The following is a 15,079-nucleotide window of genomic DNA, read 5'->3' on the forward strand; positions in this document are numbered from 1 at the left end:
AAATTTGCACAGCTGTTAACCCCACGTTGCTCCAGGGATGATTGTCCCCTGCTCAGTCTAATCAACCTTAAGTTGCTTTGGATAAAAGCTAAATGACAAAATAAAAAGGCGGCAAACGGTTCCTCCTGTTCTGAATTGGTACCTTCTGCTACATGGAGAACCAGCACTGTGGTGCTACCAGCACTGTGGTGCTACAGTCCGCTACATGGAGAACCACCACTGTGGTGCTACAGTCCGCTCGACAGTCCCTGCCTACAACAGTTGTAAATCTTTCGGACTCGGGGTTAGATGTGGGGGGAAAGCACCAGGGCGGGAAGAGGAAGTGGGGTGGGGCGTATAGGTGGGCCAGCGTTCCGAAAAATAAACCGGGAAGCTGGCGGAAAAGACCCTCCAGTGGAGACCTGGAAAACCATCACTATTGGCTCCCTCCCTACACCCCCCCACTGGCTCATTGGAGGATAGGGGGGGGCAGCCGTCCAAACTCACAACAGAGGGGAAACAAAACACTGATGGCTGCACGACACTGCAGTCATCGGGAAACCTGGAAGGAATTACCCGTCCGTTTGCACGGGGGTGGGTTTGGGGATGGGTGGTTGGGGGGGAGGTTAATACCAATCAGATGTGGAAAGCTGTGCAGCAGAGAAGAATGCCTCTGCACATAATTGGGGAAGCTTGTTAACTGTCATTGCCCCCACTGACATGGGACGCTCATTTTACTGCCCCGAGGAGCCACAGTCATCTGCATAGTATTTACTGCTTTGCTCAAAGAGTCTCGCACGGAAGAAACTGAAAGTCTTTGTTTACCAAAGGCACTAGTAGGGTGGGGGGTGTTGAAGCTCAAAGTGTTCTGAAGAAAAATGTATTTTTTTTCCTGTATTTTGTACTTTTTTTCATATACGCCATAATTCTTGCTCTGTTTTCTCTCTAAACGGCGTCATTTGGCTCCCAGCGCCGACCGTCGACGGTTTTGGTCCACTTCCCCGGTGCGGATGACTTCAGTATTCCTGAAAAGAGAGGGAAGGATTTTAACAGGAAGCCTGCGATTTTCCGATGTCAGCAAAAGACCAGCCCGCGCTCAGCCTCTTGTTTTTGTGTGTACTTTCGCGGTTTTCTCTCTGCTGTAAAGTCCCCTTTCCTTCTTTCGACTCGATTTCCTGTTTGTTGGGATGTCTTGGGGACCCCTCAGGGTGTCCAGAAGCCCCTTACAGATGAAGGACTGAATGAGTGGGGGGTGGGTCGGCTCAGGATTCCGAGCGTGTTGTGAATGCATCCGCCCGCATTCTGTCATGGGCTCGTCAATCATTTGTCGGATTCACAACTAGCAGTATAGTAATATTCTTACATAATCATTCCATCGCATTACGGCACATAACCTCGCCATTCTCTCGATATAACCGAGAACCCCTCTCATATGGGCCAAGCACAAAATCAGATGTCCATGCTGAAGTCATCCTGTGGGAATCTGGAAGCATTTTTCTGAACAATTTTGACATTATTTTTTAGGCATATTGCAACAGAATGAGCAACACGGACAGTCGCGGGGGCCAAGAAAACGCTCGCACACCAACAAAGAAAAACAGACTCGAGCGTTAAGAAAACTTTGTGATTAAGATCTATCGTATACTCCACGGCACCCTGCTAACTGTACAAGGTGGCCCGGCTCACCCCGAGCGAGAACAGCTGTTAATGCCAGAACACTAAAATACAGTCGAGTCTTGCGTATGAACAGACAGTACTGGACCAGGTCCCGTGCCAGTGTACGTCTTTTTGACGTAGGATTCCACTCAGAGCTGTATGGAGGTGGAGAGAATGACTGAAACTCTGTTCGGATGAAAGCGGGGTTTAAAGAGTGGGGTCCCGTAACCGTTGGATTGTTTTTTGTTCCTCTCTTCCTCCCCGGTGCAGTGTGGATGTACTGTCTGTCAGGGATCCCGAAGAAAGAGGTGCCAGGTACCCCTTTGCTTGTGGCGTCTGGGTGACGGTGCCTTGCGTTCGGCATGTAGTTGGTTCACCCGCTTCACTTTGTAATGACCCCCTCTGACCTTCATGTGCTGTGGTTGTGTGCATTTATGATTAAAGTTTTTTTTGTTGAAAGTGCTTTTTGAAAATAGATGTTTCTTTTAAAAGAAGCCTGTTGGATTCTTTTAGATATTGTATTTCATCTCTTGTGCATCTTGGTTCTTGTTGGTCTGCATGCCAAGCTGTTGCTGGCCCAGAGCAGAATTCAGAGTAAGCATTAGTCATGGTCCAATTTCATTTTAAAAACCTGTGCAGATTTGAAGACTGGGGAACTTGGTCTATTAGTTTATGCTATTCATTAGAGAGCGTAATTAAGGCATTAACGAAAGACGTATGCAAGTAAACGTTTCAAAGAGAACTGTGTCACTCTCCAGGAATCAGCACATGGTGTGACATCTATGACCTTCTTCCATCTGGAGAATGTTTTCCAAACGTTCCGTAACAGCTTTTTGGAGAAAGCGAATCAACTGAGAACATGTTTTGTGCTCTGGGCCCATCGATAGCAACGCTTCGTTGATAGTTACAGTGTGATTAGCAGCCTGCAACCACAAACGCATGTGTTTATTTTATCACTGTCCGCTCACATCTGCCTACATATGGGTGATTGACAGTTACGGAATCTGTTTGTATAAGTTCTGCGGTTGACACCAAGTTTCCAATGCGTGTTTTTCATCGTTCATGGTCACCGTGAAAGATGGAAAATAATCAATTGACGAACAAACTTTCGAGAAGGAGGCCACAATAAACTTAACAGTATTAAAAACCAACATCAAAACAGTCAGCCGTGGAGCCTTCATTGGGAAATGAAATGTTTGTTATGTTAACCAGCATACAGAAATTTGACAGTGCATAAAAACATAATTGGATAAAAACATGTCCATCTGGCCTTGCATGTTTATGCAAGTAAGCATGCACGTACGTATGTCGTATGCATGTATGTGCATGTATCTGCATGCGGTGTATAATATGTTAACACTGAGGGTTCAGGCAGTGTGAATGCGTGTGCAGTCAGATGCTACAGGCATCATATAAGCTGAGGACAGGCTGTCTCTGGCTGTAGCTCATGTCAGGGTCTGAGTGAAAGCAGAGGCACACATCAGAGAGCTCATCAGCAGTTACACACACAAGCAGGCCTCCGCTGACCACCATAAACCTGCTTTTATGGGCCACAAAAATACTTTCTCCCCCTCTCAGAGCCATGCGAGCCTGCACACTGCGTCTTATCTCATTTATATAGCGGTTATTTTGGATTTGGAATACACTTACATGCAGCAGTCTCTATTACAAAGAGGAAGAGTTCAGGGATTGTTCATTTGGATATGCAGATTGGAAGTCTCTATGCTCTCTCGCCTTGTCTGAAGCAGGTTAGCAGACTTGCTAATTACCCCTTTAATGTAAAGGTGTAAGTTCACAAATATGTGTTTGGACTGTTCTTAACTGAAATTATAATTATAATTATGAAATTCTAATGAGGTAAACTACCAGTACTGGTAATTGAAAACAACACTCATAATTTTTAGAAAATATTTCAACTCTTCAAAGGGTTAAATGGACAGCTAATACAATTTGACTTTCTTCTTGAGTGATATAATGTTGGTCAGAAGCCTCTACTGTGCATTTTCTGCCTTTGCTTTGCATAAAGGCGGCATCAGCAGCCGATGTCATTACGAATGTAATCCGATTTCCAAATTGTCCATTTAAGGTACTTATATTCGGTCATGGAAAAGCGCAAATCTTCCCTGGAAGAGCGTTAAATTACTACGCCATAGCTGCTTGTAGCCGATTCCACTTCGCCCAAGTGTTTCACATTTGAGATGAGGGCCACGCTGTGAGTAAGATTTCTGACAGCTCGCTGATAACCGCAAAGTGAATTATCTGCTACATGTTAGTTTAGTGTAAATATCTCCGTTGCCATGGTTCCTCATGCGTTTCGAAGTGCTAGAAGTTTGGCTTGTTTTCAGAGACCACTGTTCCTCCCGTCCTGCTACACTGCTGAACAGAGGTTTGGAGATTAGGGAAGGGGTGGGGGTCCCCAAATGTGTACCCCCACCCTCTGTATATCCTATACATGTACATTCCGGTTGTGTTTCTTTTGTTATTGTTGGATTTGAGAGCCCGGTGAGGGTGACTGCTATATGCTATAAGCTACCATCTTAGTGCTAGACGGACAGTGGGAAGGCTGCAGTATGTCATTCACAGCATTAGCTTCTTACGCGTTGCAGTTAGAGATATGATTCTTAGAAATGGAGATGCACAAGAGGTTGTATGTCTTTGCTATCAGATAGCGGTGTTGTTTGAGATCAGCTGTTTGTTTTCTGTTTCAGCCATCGCGGCCCGTGCAGCCTTATTTATGCTCGTCTGACCTGGTTTCTGCTGCATCTCGCAGATTATATGTCCAGATTTGCATTCCATGTGCAGTTCACCAGGGAGTTGACTCTGCCTAAGAAAACAAGGAAAGGGTTCCTGCGCCTCTTTTCCAGTGTTTTTGAGCGTTCATGGAAATGCCCACGAACAATAGCACTGTCGAGAAAGAGCAGTATATTTACATTTTTGGCATTTATGCATTGTATTCTACTCCCGATCCAAACCCATTATTTAAAAATGCTGTGATGTATTTATTTATTTATTATTACACGAACAAGGCTATAGCCCTCCTCCAACTGAAACAATGAAAAGGGGCAATGACATCATATTGACGATGAAATCAAACTTCATATATTCAAGAATGCAGAAAGAAAGACCTTTTTCTGACATGTTGTTCTCATAAAACCAAAATTTATTCTGCAGTTAATTTACAGAAGGAAAGACCATGGAGAGGTTCTGTGCAGAATCGGGGGAGAGCACTCTGCAGAATCAGTGACTCGTACTGTACTTTGTGAAACCGTAATGAACATTTGTCATTTTAATGGAACTCGAGCTTGAAGCCTGCCCATTCTGGGAGAAGAACATCTCTTGGTGTCTGTGTCGTTTGCCTGGGCTGTAAACTTTTAACTGATGAGTGCTCTCACACTGGACGTCTCACCAGGAATATGAGGATTACCTACATTAGCAGAGCTCATGTGTAAAAGAAATAATAAAACAAAATACGTTTGATTCATGATAAAACTTCTGCTTATGCAAACTATACAGGGCATATTTTCCAAAACATAAATGTGGGATGGTTTATGTAATGTAGCATGACAAAGAATTTAGTTCAGATTTGCTTATAATTATTATGGAAATTTCTATAAAAGCTTACTTACAAAGGCAGATTACCACTGAATTTACATTAGCAATTGTGGCAGTAGTTACACTTCCCATAAAATTACACAACCACAGAAAAAGTATTCCGTGCTTATCCACTAAAACCGCCCACTTTATCACTAAGAAAAGTTTCTGTAATTTAATGATCTGAGATAATGCTCCTGTGTGCTCATTTCATTACAGCGAGGAATATTTCTTCTTTAAAAAGTGTCTCTCTGAGTCCACTCGAATTACTGCACAAAACTGAAGAAAAGAAGTCATCACCAGTGCTCAGAGGGTTAAAACTTTGAAAGGGGGAGAGGTGGGGGGGGGGACTAACCAGAGTGCAATGCTTTCTTGTGTTTCATATAAACAGAGGCCCAGCCTCTCAGAGCTCCGGCCCACTCATATGTTTCTATTTAAGGACCGTAGTGTCGACTCCTTTGATTGGCGTGCTCAGCCCCCCACTCGCCTCCCAGCTCCAGCCTCGGAGAGGAGAGGGAGTCGTTTTGCAGGCTGTTTATTTTCCAGGAGAAACTTTCCTATTCTTCCACTCCCGAGTCACATCCCCGACCGTCTGCAGCTCCCTTCTCCCTCTCTCCCGCCCGCCAGACTATGGGGGAGGCCCAACGACCAAACCGGAATTATCTTTAACCCAAAAAACTTCCCCTCAACAATTTTTATTTTTAAATTGCATTTTTTTTTTTTATATATATATAATTTTTTTTTTTTATTCAGATGCCAGTCTGCCCTTCGCTGTGGGCTGGAGGGAGATTCAGCTATATGGCAAGACCCTTGGGAATATGCATTGAGCCGAGGTTGCGTTCTGATTGGCTGGGGACCACTGACGACTTGGCCTATGGCGTACGGGGCGCCGGGCGGCCGTTCGCGGGGAGCCGTGGCCGGGAGCTGGCTGACGGCCTGCTTTTTCCCGTCCCCAGGCATCGACAGCTCGGACCCCATGGTGCTGGAGCAGTACGCGGTGGTGGCCAGCTATGAGAAGCAGGAGAACTCGGAGATCAGCCTGCAGGCGGGCGAGCTGGTGGACGTCATCGAGAAGAGTGAGAGCGGTGAGTGCCCCCCCCCCCGATCTCCCCCCGATGTCCCCCCGCCGGATGCGGCGGCGTTAGCGTCAGCGTTAGCGTTAGCGCCGAGGCCCGCGTTCCCCAGCTCCCCTTTGTCCTCAAGAATCACCGTCCTTCGCCCCGCACCCTCCCCTCTCCTCACCCTCCGTCTCCACGCTGTGTCTTAGCTCCATCTGGAGGTTGACTTTGGCCAACCGTCCGAGCTGCCCCCCCCCCCCCCTCTTTGTTGGTTTAGGCATTGGGCCAGAATGTTGCCTTTTGCAGCAAGAATGTCTCCTAGGCACATATATTAATTATCCAGATTGCTTTAATGGAAAGAGGGGCATGTTAAGAACTATGTGTGCTGGATGCTTATGTCAGCAACATAAAAACCGTTGAGAGAAAGGGGGGGTGGGGGGGGAAGGTAAGCTCTTTCCTGTACCTGGAAAGTGTCCTTATTTTCAGAGAATATTGCGGACACAATGTCCCCACTTTTAATGATGTTTTTGTGAAATTACACATTGCTGTCAGAAAACATTCATGACTAAAGAGGGTCGTGATTTTGCCTGTCATCTGTAGTTGAGTAATTTGGTACAGATGTATGTAGCGAGGAAGACGGAAAATAACACTCGTATAAACTAGGGACATTGTGTGGACAGTTTCCGTGCATCCCTTAACCGTTTTATTCTCTGCTTGTCCTTGGCCAAGTTGACCTACATTTTAAATGCTACATTTAGTTTTACATTAACCCAGGCTTTTTCCTGTCAAAAATAAATCATGCATGTTTCATGGTGTTATCAGTCTAACAAAAGACTTCTTGTGAAGGAAAATAACCTTTTTAAGACATAATGTAATAACTTACTTAACTGGTTTGAAGACTTAGCTGCTCTGTTTCTGCCACCACTTGCATACCCCAAATGCTCACTGTACCCTTTTGTTTTATTCTCTCACTGTATGTTTTGTATCAGTGGGGCTCTGCATTGTTGCTGTAGGGAGTTGATTATTTTAACCAAGGGAAAATATGGGGGAAAAGATCACGTTTCTACTATGCCTTTACCCCCTATGCTAGCATACTGGGGGGAAAAAAATCATATTTGATCTGAACACATACTTAATTAATTAGCTTTCATCTATCCTTGTAGAAAACAGATTGAGGGAAAAAAATGTTGCAGTATCTCAAGCTATTGTTTGTTTTTCAGTATGTGAACACCAGCTTGCATGCTGTGTGTTGCATATTAAATTGGACTAGGGTCCATGCACTCATCCAAAGTCATCATTTTGTCACTTTGTCATTTCCATGGCAAACATGTCTTTGCTGTGGAGCTGTTTCAGTTGAACACCACTGTCCAGTGGAAGTGATGTTTTTGTGGCTGGCTCAGCCCTTTACATCCCCCTCAGAGAGAGTCTTCCGTAGTGAGAGGCAGCAGGTTTAGGTTTCACGTACGGTTCAAGTGAAACTCCACACTTTGGGGGCCAGAGGAAAGTGAACAGAGAGAAGCTGCTTTGAAGTGTCTCGGGCCACCCCCCGAATTTGCCTATTTATCTTTCTTTTCACAACAGCTGGATATGAGCACCAGGAAGGTTTTCTGAAACATTGTTGTGGGCATTTGAGAACTTAAACAAGCAGACCTGGATATGAATACATTCATTGTGCGCCATGTCCAGCTAATGGTCTCGCTGGCCGATGATTTATAGGCCACTGCAAGGATTCGCATGATGGTTCCTGATTAACTGAGTTTGGCGGAAACGTGCTCTCCACGTGAAGGACAGTTCACATGAACTTCTGAGGGATTGGCTCAACAGAGTCAGTTGACCAAGACGGCAGGGCCAACCTCCTTCACATATGTAAACATGTGTTATAAATATGCCATTTCAGCACCCATTTCATGCAGACGTGCACGTTCCAATGGTCCACGCTTTGGACAGAATTGTTTATACAGGCCTTTTCATTTCCAAAAGTACTTATCTCTAAATTACATGGGATGATATAGCAGCTCTCATGAATTTTAGCATTCATGTTTTTAATATCTCAAAAACAAAAAAAATGGTCAAAGCGGTAACTTGTCTAATAGAGTATAAGCCATGGTAGATATAAATAAGAAAGTGAAGATTGAAGACAGCAAAGAAAAAATGTTCAGCTCTTGTGCTTCAAATTGTGTGTATAAATATGGCGCACAGGAAGTGACCTCACAGCTCAGTGGCATGACTTGAATTTAATTAGGAGGTTTTCATTTCTGAATCATGAGCTAAGTGATACTCTCTGGAAGTTGTACATTCCTTCCACAGAATTAATGGCTTCACTTAACACCTGTGAAAAGAAGCCATACTCCTTTTTGTCGACTATTTGTCTCTGCTTATGACAGTTTTCGATGAAACATAAAAATGAATGTCAGGCCTCTCTTCTTCAATGAATAGGGCGGCCTGTAGCGTAGTGGTTAAGGTAAATGACTGGGACACGCAAGGTTGGTGGTTCTAATCCTGGTGTAGCCACAATAACATCCGCACAGCCGTTGGGCCCTTGAGCAAGGCCCTTAACCCTGCATTGCTCCAGGGGAGGATTGTCTCCTGCTTAGTCTGATGAACTGTACGTCGCTCTGGATAAGAGCGTCTGCCAAATGCCAACAATGTAATAGATTGCCATGAATTAACTTTGCTACATGACTTGTATGTTTACTGAGGAGTAACCAGGTTTATACCTTATCTCTGACTTTTGTTGTGGTTATGTTAGTGTAGGACTGGGCAGTTTTCTTATGGCGTCATTCCTTTATATACTTTTCACTGAATAGAGTAGAGTAATCATGACTAATTTAGGATAGCAGTAACTGATCATTGAATTGATCATCACCATGAAAATCCAAAGCCCTGACTCCATAACCTTGATTTTTGTTGCATCGACTGAAGAATATCTGGTCTGGCATGATAATATGATACAGAAGACTGTTTTTCCCCAGAGTTTTTCTCCATTAGCTTCCATCCAGGGTGGACACTCTGTAGGATCTAGTCAGAGCTTGGTTGGAGCTCACTGTACAGTAGTGGATGTTCATATGGATATTGTTTCCAGAAACTGCCGTCTGACCTGCCTTTAAGTTTATGGTGTGCATATGTTCAAACTACAACACCTCCTTTACTGGAAATAGACTAAACTGGAACATCGGTGACATCACTTTGGAGCACAATGCCAAAGCATACAGGCCCAGGTGTGCGTAAAGAATTGTATAGAATTTCATATCTAAAGTAATTTTTCGGAAAATTTATCTTCATTCCCGGAGGCCTTTTGACCTCTGAATTACTGGCTGTAATATGAGATTTGATATCATCCAATGCCTTAGGTAGTCTTTCATGTTATGCACAATTTGTTCTATTTTTTTGTAGAGTGTGACAGGGCATTAAGAATAAAAAATGCTGGTATGCCTTTATATAGAACAGTCTAAATACATTTCTTTACACAATACATACAGTATGTGGTCAGAGTTACTTGATGCTAGAGATTTTTTATTGTAATAGCTGGGAACCATGTGGTTATGATCTCACCATGGTGTATTTGTTAGGGCAGAGAATATCCACACTTGAGGGGTCAGGAATCGCATATCAAACCTCCAGGTAAGACATTGTTGTTTACCCTGGAGTAAAATACATTTCATCAGCTTGGGTAAAAAGCCAGCTGTATAAACTGCTATGGACTTTGTAAAGCCATGAGAGGAAGAAGTCACCCAAGCAAAGAAATAGTTTGTTGTGTAATAATCCAAAGAGTCCTTACGGCATCAGGTCTCCTAAAGGCTTCATGCTCTTCTACGATTTGTTCCTTTTAAAAGCCGTTCCTGACGATTTGGGAGCATTCGTTTTGGGTTCAGTGTGATCTCTTCTCCCAGCACCTCATCAGTTGTGTGGGTGTCTGGAAGAAGTCTGCGTATGTGGAAATCTGCATTGGCTAACTGGAGCCAGACCTTCACAGCTGTCTTTGACGGGGTACCAGGGAACTCCAGGCAGATGTTGATAAGATAAATCTTTATGCTTTAGTGCGCTGTTCCTCGTCAATACATTCCATACAAATTTACTTGCACAATCCTCTTCCTACCAGAGTTGCCTTGGTCTGGCAAATTTGAAGATACAGTATACAGTATCTGCTGAGGTGGCTTTCGTATAAGTGCGATACACCTTGGCTTAATTGTATTGATATTGATAACATATGGAAGTGAATGGAAGCTTGGTCTCCATTCAACACCACTATATCATTAAATGCAAAAGTATTGTGACAGTGACACAATCTTTGCTGTTTTGGCTCTACACTCCAGCACATTGGATTTGAAACAAATCAAACGTGAGGTTTAAGTGCAGACCGTCAGATTTAATTTGGGGGTATTTACATCCATATCTGGTAATCCATGTGTGAATTACAGTCCTTTTTAAACATCACCCTCCCATTTTAGGGGAGTGCATGTATAGTAATTTGACAAATTAACATAATCTGAAATTAAGTAATCATATTTAGTACTTGGTTGCAAATCCTTTGCATTTGCTAACTGCCTGAACTCTGTAACATACAGTTGATTAGACTAAGCAGGAGACAATCCTCCCCTGGAGCAATGCAGGGTTAAGGGCCTTGCTCAAGGGCCCAATGGCTGTGTGGGTCTTATTGAGGCTACACCGGGGATCAAACCACCGACCTTGTCCTGTCCCAGTCATGTACCTTAACCACCAATCATTGTCCTGTTGTAAAGGTAAAGTGCCATCCAATGAGTTTTGATGCAGTTGGTCAGATCTGGGAGAGGGGTGCTTCCTTCACAATTGAAAGTATTCTTTTACATTACATTACATTTCTTCAGTCACTACATCCAGTGCAGCGGTCTTCCGTGATCTACCAGGCCGTGTACTATTGCAGATCTCACCAGCGAATTCTTGCTTAACAATGTATTAGATGGTTGATTTTGACACACCCAATGTTTTGCCTATGTCTTGATAGATTAGAATCAACTTGAGACCTTTTGATAGCTTGTTGTGCATGAACTAATGATGGAAAGACTCAGCTGGCCAAGAAACAGTTTAACAGCCATTTACTTTTGCTCACCAAAAATGGGGAACTATGTAAGGATTGAAAATCCTGCACTTGGTATGGATGTAAATACCATTAAATTCATGCTGACAGTTTGTACATATAGTTAGACATATAGTCATTGTTTTATCTTTATACCCAATGTGCTGGAGTATAGAGCTGAAACAACAAGAATTGTGTCACGATGCCAGTACTTTTGCATTTAACGGTATCTAGTTGCATTATTGTAGTCCATTGTTTTTGTTTCATAAGCAATTGCTAATTACAGAAAAAGAGGTCCTTTATATAGACCCTTTCCTGGGTTTCTCAGTATGGATACCTTTGGTAAATTCATTCCTCGTAATAAATGAGCAGAAACTTATACAAGATGTGGTCTGCTTCTTCAGCAGGATGTGAAGGAGTTTGGCTTTGGCTACTTGTTTTCCACAGAAGATGAATGATTTGCCTTGTAGTAAAATATAATTATTTGACTTGCATATATTTTAAGTGCCAGAACTCCCAAAAGTCAGAAGGTGGGCCAGATCTGGACTTAAATACAAACTTTGAACCATGCCTAGTTTGAGTAATTCTGTTGATGAGGAAATAAATGGAGAATGAAAAGCATTAGACCAAGTATTATTATTAGTAATTTGCCAGTGTAGTATACCAATGCAGGTTACAATACACAAAATAATGCAATTTGAAAGCAGTAGCTACCCTGTCTGTGATTCAAACCCACAGACCCTTGGTTATAAGCCCAATTTCCAAACCACAAGACCACACTGTCAAATCATCTTTTAGCCTTAGTGTCAATTAATGCCTTCTGCTAACTAGATTATCCAGGCCTGTTTCTGATATTGTAAATCCTTAAAGTCATTGCCAGAGGTAGAGAGCTTCTGGCTTCCCTGAACATAGCCTACTGTAGCTAGCAGCAATCATAAGGACATATGGAAAAGTAACCTTTTGGCCAGCGTTAGTGGTTAAAAAGGCGGATTCATTATTTCAGTGTAATGGATACTCAAGGACTACCTCATAATTTAGGCAGTGATACTGAGTATAGAAACGAACAGCTCACAGACTGTGTGGCTTATGTCATTTAGCTCATTATGTAAGAAGTTTAATTTGTGTTTTTTTGCCCCTGCATAAGCTAGATACATAAGTATCGTTAGCATCGTTCTAGAGGGATTTGCCTTGCTGTTTATCTCCCAAGGGTTCAGTTAGGCTGGCTTTACCCATGCTAACTGAGATATCCCGTCAGAAATCTGTTACGAATCTCGACTGGACAGTGTTTACATTGGCTTCACTCCCATTTCTGATCGGATTCTAAATGTAAACACAGCACAGAACGAGGTACAAGAATTGCCCCCCCCCCCCATTTCAAACGGTCTCTCACCCCTCGGCTAACTGAGCCGTAGCCTTGTTTCTGTGTGCAGCAACAGCTTGCTTCAATCAGCCTCAGGGAAAGTGAACTCTGGAAATGCCTCTGTTTGAAGGGAAGGTTTAAAATAAGACTTCCACACACTGGGGATCATCGTATCACTGCTAACACCGGGGGGGGGGGGGCGGGGGTCTTTGCCGACCTGCCCACCTTGGCTGTTTTTGTCAACAGCCACTCATGAAAGTTACTTTCCGCGATATCGCCTTACACTTGTAACAGAACCGCAAAGCTAGCTTTGACCAGTGTTTTATGAAAAGGTGAAGCTCGTAAACTGAGCTTTGTCAGAAGAGGGCTTATTTCCTCACCGCGCTTTGTTAGATTATCAGTAAATGCAGGGACTTAAAATAAAATGTGACTTTCCAGCAAAGGCACGAGTGAATATCAAATAACCCCAGTTGTGAAAAGCTATCTTAAACTGCCCCCTCCTACAAGGCTTGACCTCAAGATGGTGCGGTGTGCAGAATGTCTGGAATAACGATAAACAGTTCCTGCAATATTCCTACTGCAATATTAGCAGTGGCACATTTTGCAGGTTAAGGATTTAGTAATGGTGAAGCATAGGATCATAAACATATTATCCATCCATCCATCCATTATCTGAACCCGCTTATCCTGAACAGGGTCGCAGGGGGCTGGAGCCGATCCCAACATACATTGGGCGAAAGGCAGGAATACACCCTGGACAGGTCGCCAGTCCATCGCAGGGCACACACACCATTCACTCACACACTCATACCTACGGGCAATTTAGCCTAACATGCATGTCTTTGGACTGTGGGAGGAAACTGGAGTACCCGGAGGAAACCCACGCAGACACAGGGAGAACATGCAAACTCCACACAGAGAGGCCCCGGCCGACGGGGATTCGAACCCAGGACCTCCTTGCTGTGAGGCGGCAGTGCTACCCACTGCACCATCCGTGACGCCATAAACATATTATTATTATTATTATTATTATTATTATTATTATTTATTAATATGTAAACATGATGTTAGTTTATAAAATGACAAAGGAGCCTGTGATATTTGCAGATAATGAAAGGTAATAATTGTATATAGCACTGCTCCCCAACCCTGGTCCTGGAAATCTATTGGGTCTGCTGGTTTTTGTTTTCACCTTAAAATCAGCCACCCTGTTGAGACCCAGGTTACCAGGTGAAGTGAATTAGCTGTGTAATCTCCAGTTGATTAATCAAGTGCAGAGTAACAACAAAAACCAGCAGACCCTGTGCCTCTCCAGGACCAGCTTTGGAGAGCATAGAGAGATTCTGTCCAAGAGCACTGTGGGACAACAAGTTAAAACATTGCCAGGCGTCAGCAGTGCGAGTCCTCTATTGGGCTTGCTCTCCTTTTTTGGTGCTATTTTCATTGCTTCCCTTTTCTGTATCAAACGCTGTTTACTTTGCAGATGCTCTGTGTGTTCAGATCTGAAACGGCTGCATCCTGTCCCAGTCGCAAATCTGCAGTCTATTACGGTTTAAAAAAAAAGAAGTGTTTTTGTGTATTTCTTTCCCTCATTCACATACGGCAGATATTTCAGACCAGCATTTATGCAGAGTTTAGGTTTCCATTTTTTTCCCCCTCATTGCAAAAAAAGGGGAGGAAAAAAGAAAGTGAAAGGAGTGTTTCCCTTCTTTCTTGGAAGGGGAGGAGGGGAATGTAGCCTACATAGGATCCTGTGACTTTGATGTACGGGCCAGACATCTGCTCACTCTCTCCTCTCATAAATATCTGCTCCAGTACCAACCTTGGAAGCCCTCAGAACTAACTCATATGAGGAGTGTGTTTGCCTCAGTTGGCATTGTTTTCAATTTTACCTCATATGATCTGTCTGTGTGGAAATGCTCTGCTAGGCATTTCACAATTGTAGAGATTCTGTGCCGCGTGCACAAAACTAGACATTTGATCTCATTGAGCGGAGAGACAGATTGTTGAAACCTTCCTTTTGAAAAAAAATGAAAGAAAAACATTCACTTCAATTTTCAAGGACTTGCGAAAGACATGTAACGTCTTCTATAGTGAAAATGGATGTCAAGTAGGTTTGCATGTAACATATGTACTGCATAAATGTGATTTGACCTAACACGCTGTCATTGCAGCTGAGAAACTTTTGCTTGGTGTGGTGCCCTGAGGTTTGGACCCATACCAAGTCTGTGCTGATTTGGCTGACAGTGTTCAACTGGTAATCAATTTAATGTGGCTTCAACCAGTGAGGAAAGCAGGCTTTAAACCTTCATCCCTTTGAAAAGTTGGTTTTGTGGGAAATTCCAAGTTTGTGAATTAGTGCACTACTGGTAATTGAAAGCA

At 43.3% G+C, this 15,079-nt stretch overlaps 1 protein-coding gene across 8 annotated transcripts in view; it reads left to right on the plus strand.

The window, feature by feature from the left end:
* Positions 1–15,079, plus strand: part of sh3pxd2aa (SH3 and PX domains 2Aa) — a 97,496-nt gene that overhangs the window by 54,222 nt on the left and 28,195 nt on the right. For 4 of the 8 annotated variants that reach the window (XM_061232816.1, XM_061232819.1, XM_061232820.1 and 1 more), the window contains exons 7-8: positions 1,906–1,950; positions 6,183–6,311. The exons of 1 other annotated variant lie outside the window; for it this stretch is intronic. In XM_061232816.1, the coding sequence (XP_061088800.1) occupies positions 1,906–1,950; positions 6,183–6,311 (174 nt within the window). The remainder of the gene's footprint in view (positions 1–1,905; positions 1,951–6,182; positions 6,312–15,079) is intronic. 3 more of the 8 variants (XM_061232818.1, XM_061232821.1, XM_061232824.1) reach the window with 1 other exon arrangement.

This window comes from Conger conger, chromosome 2 (assembly GCF_963514075.1).
Source record: "Conger conger chromosome 2, fConCon1.1, whole genome shotgun sequence".
Taxonomy (NCBI): Eukaryota; Metazoa; Chordata; class Actinopteri; order Anguilliformes; family Congridae; genus Conger; species Conger conger.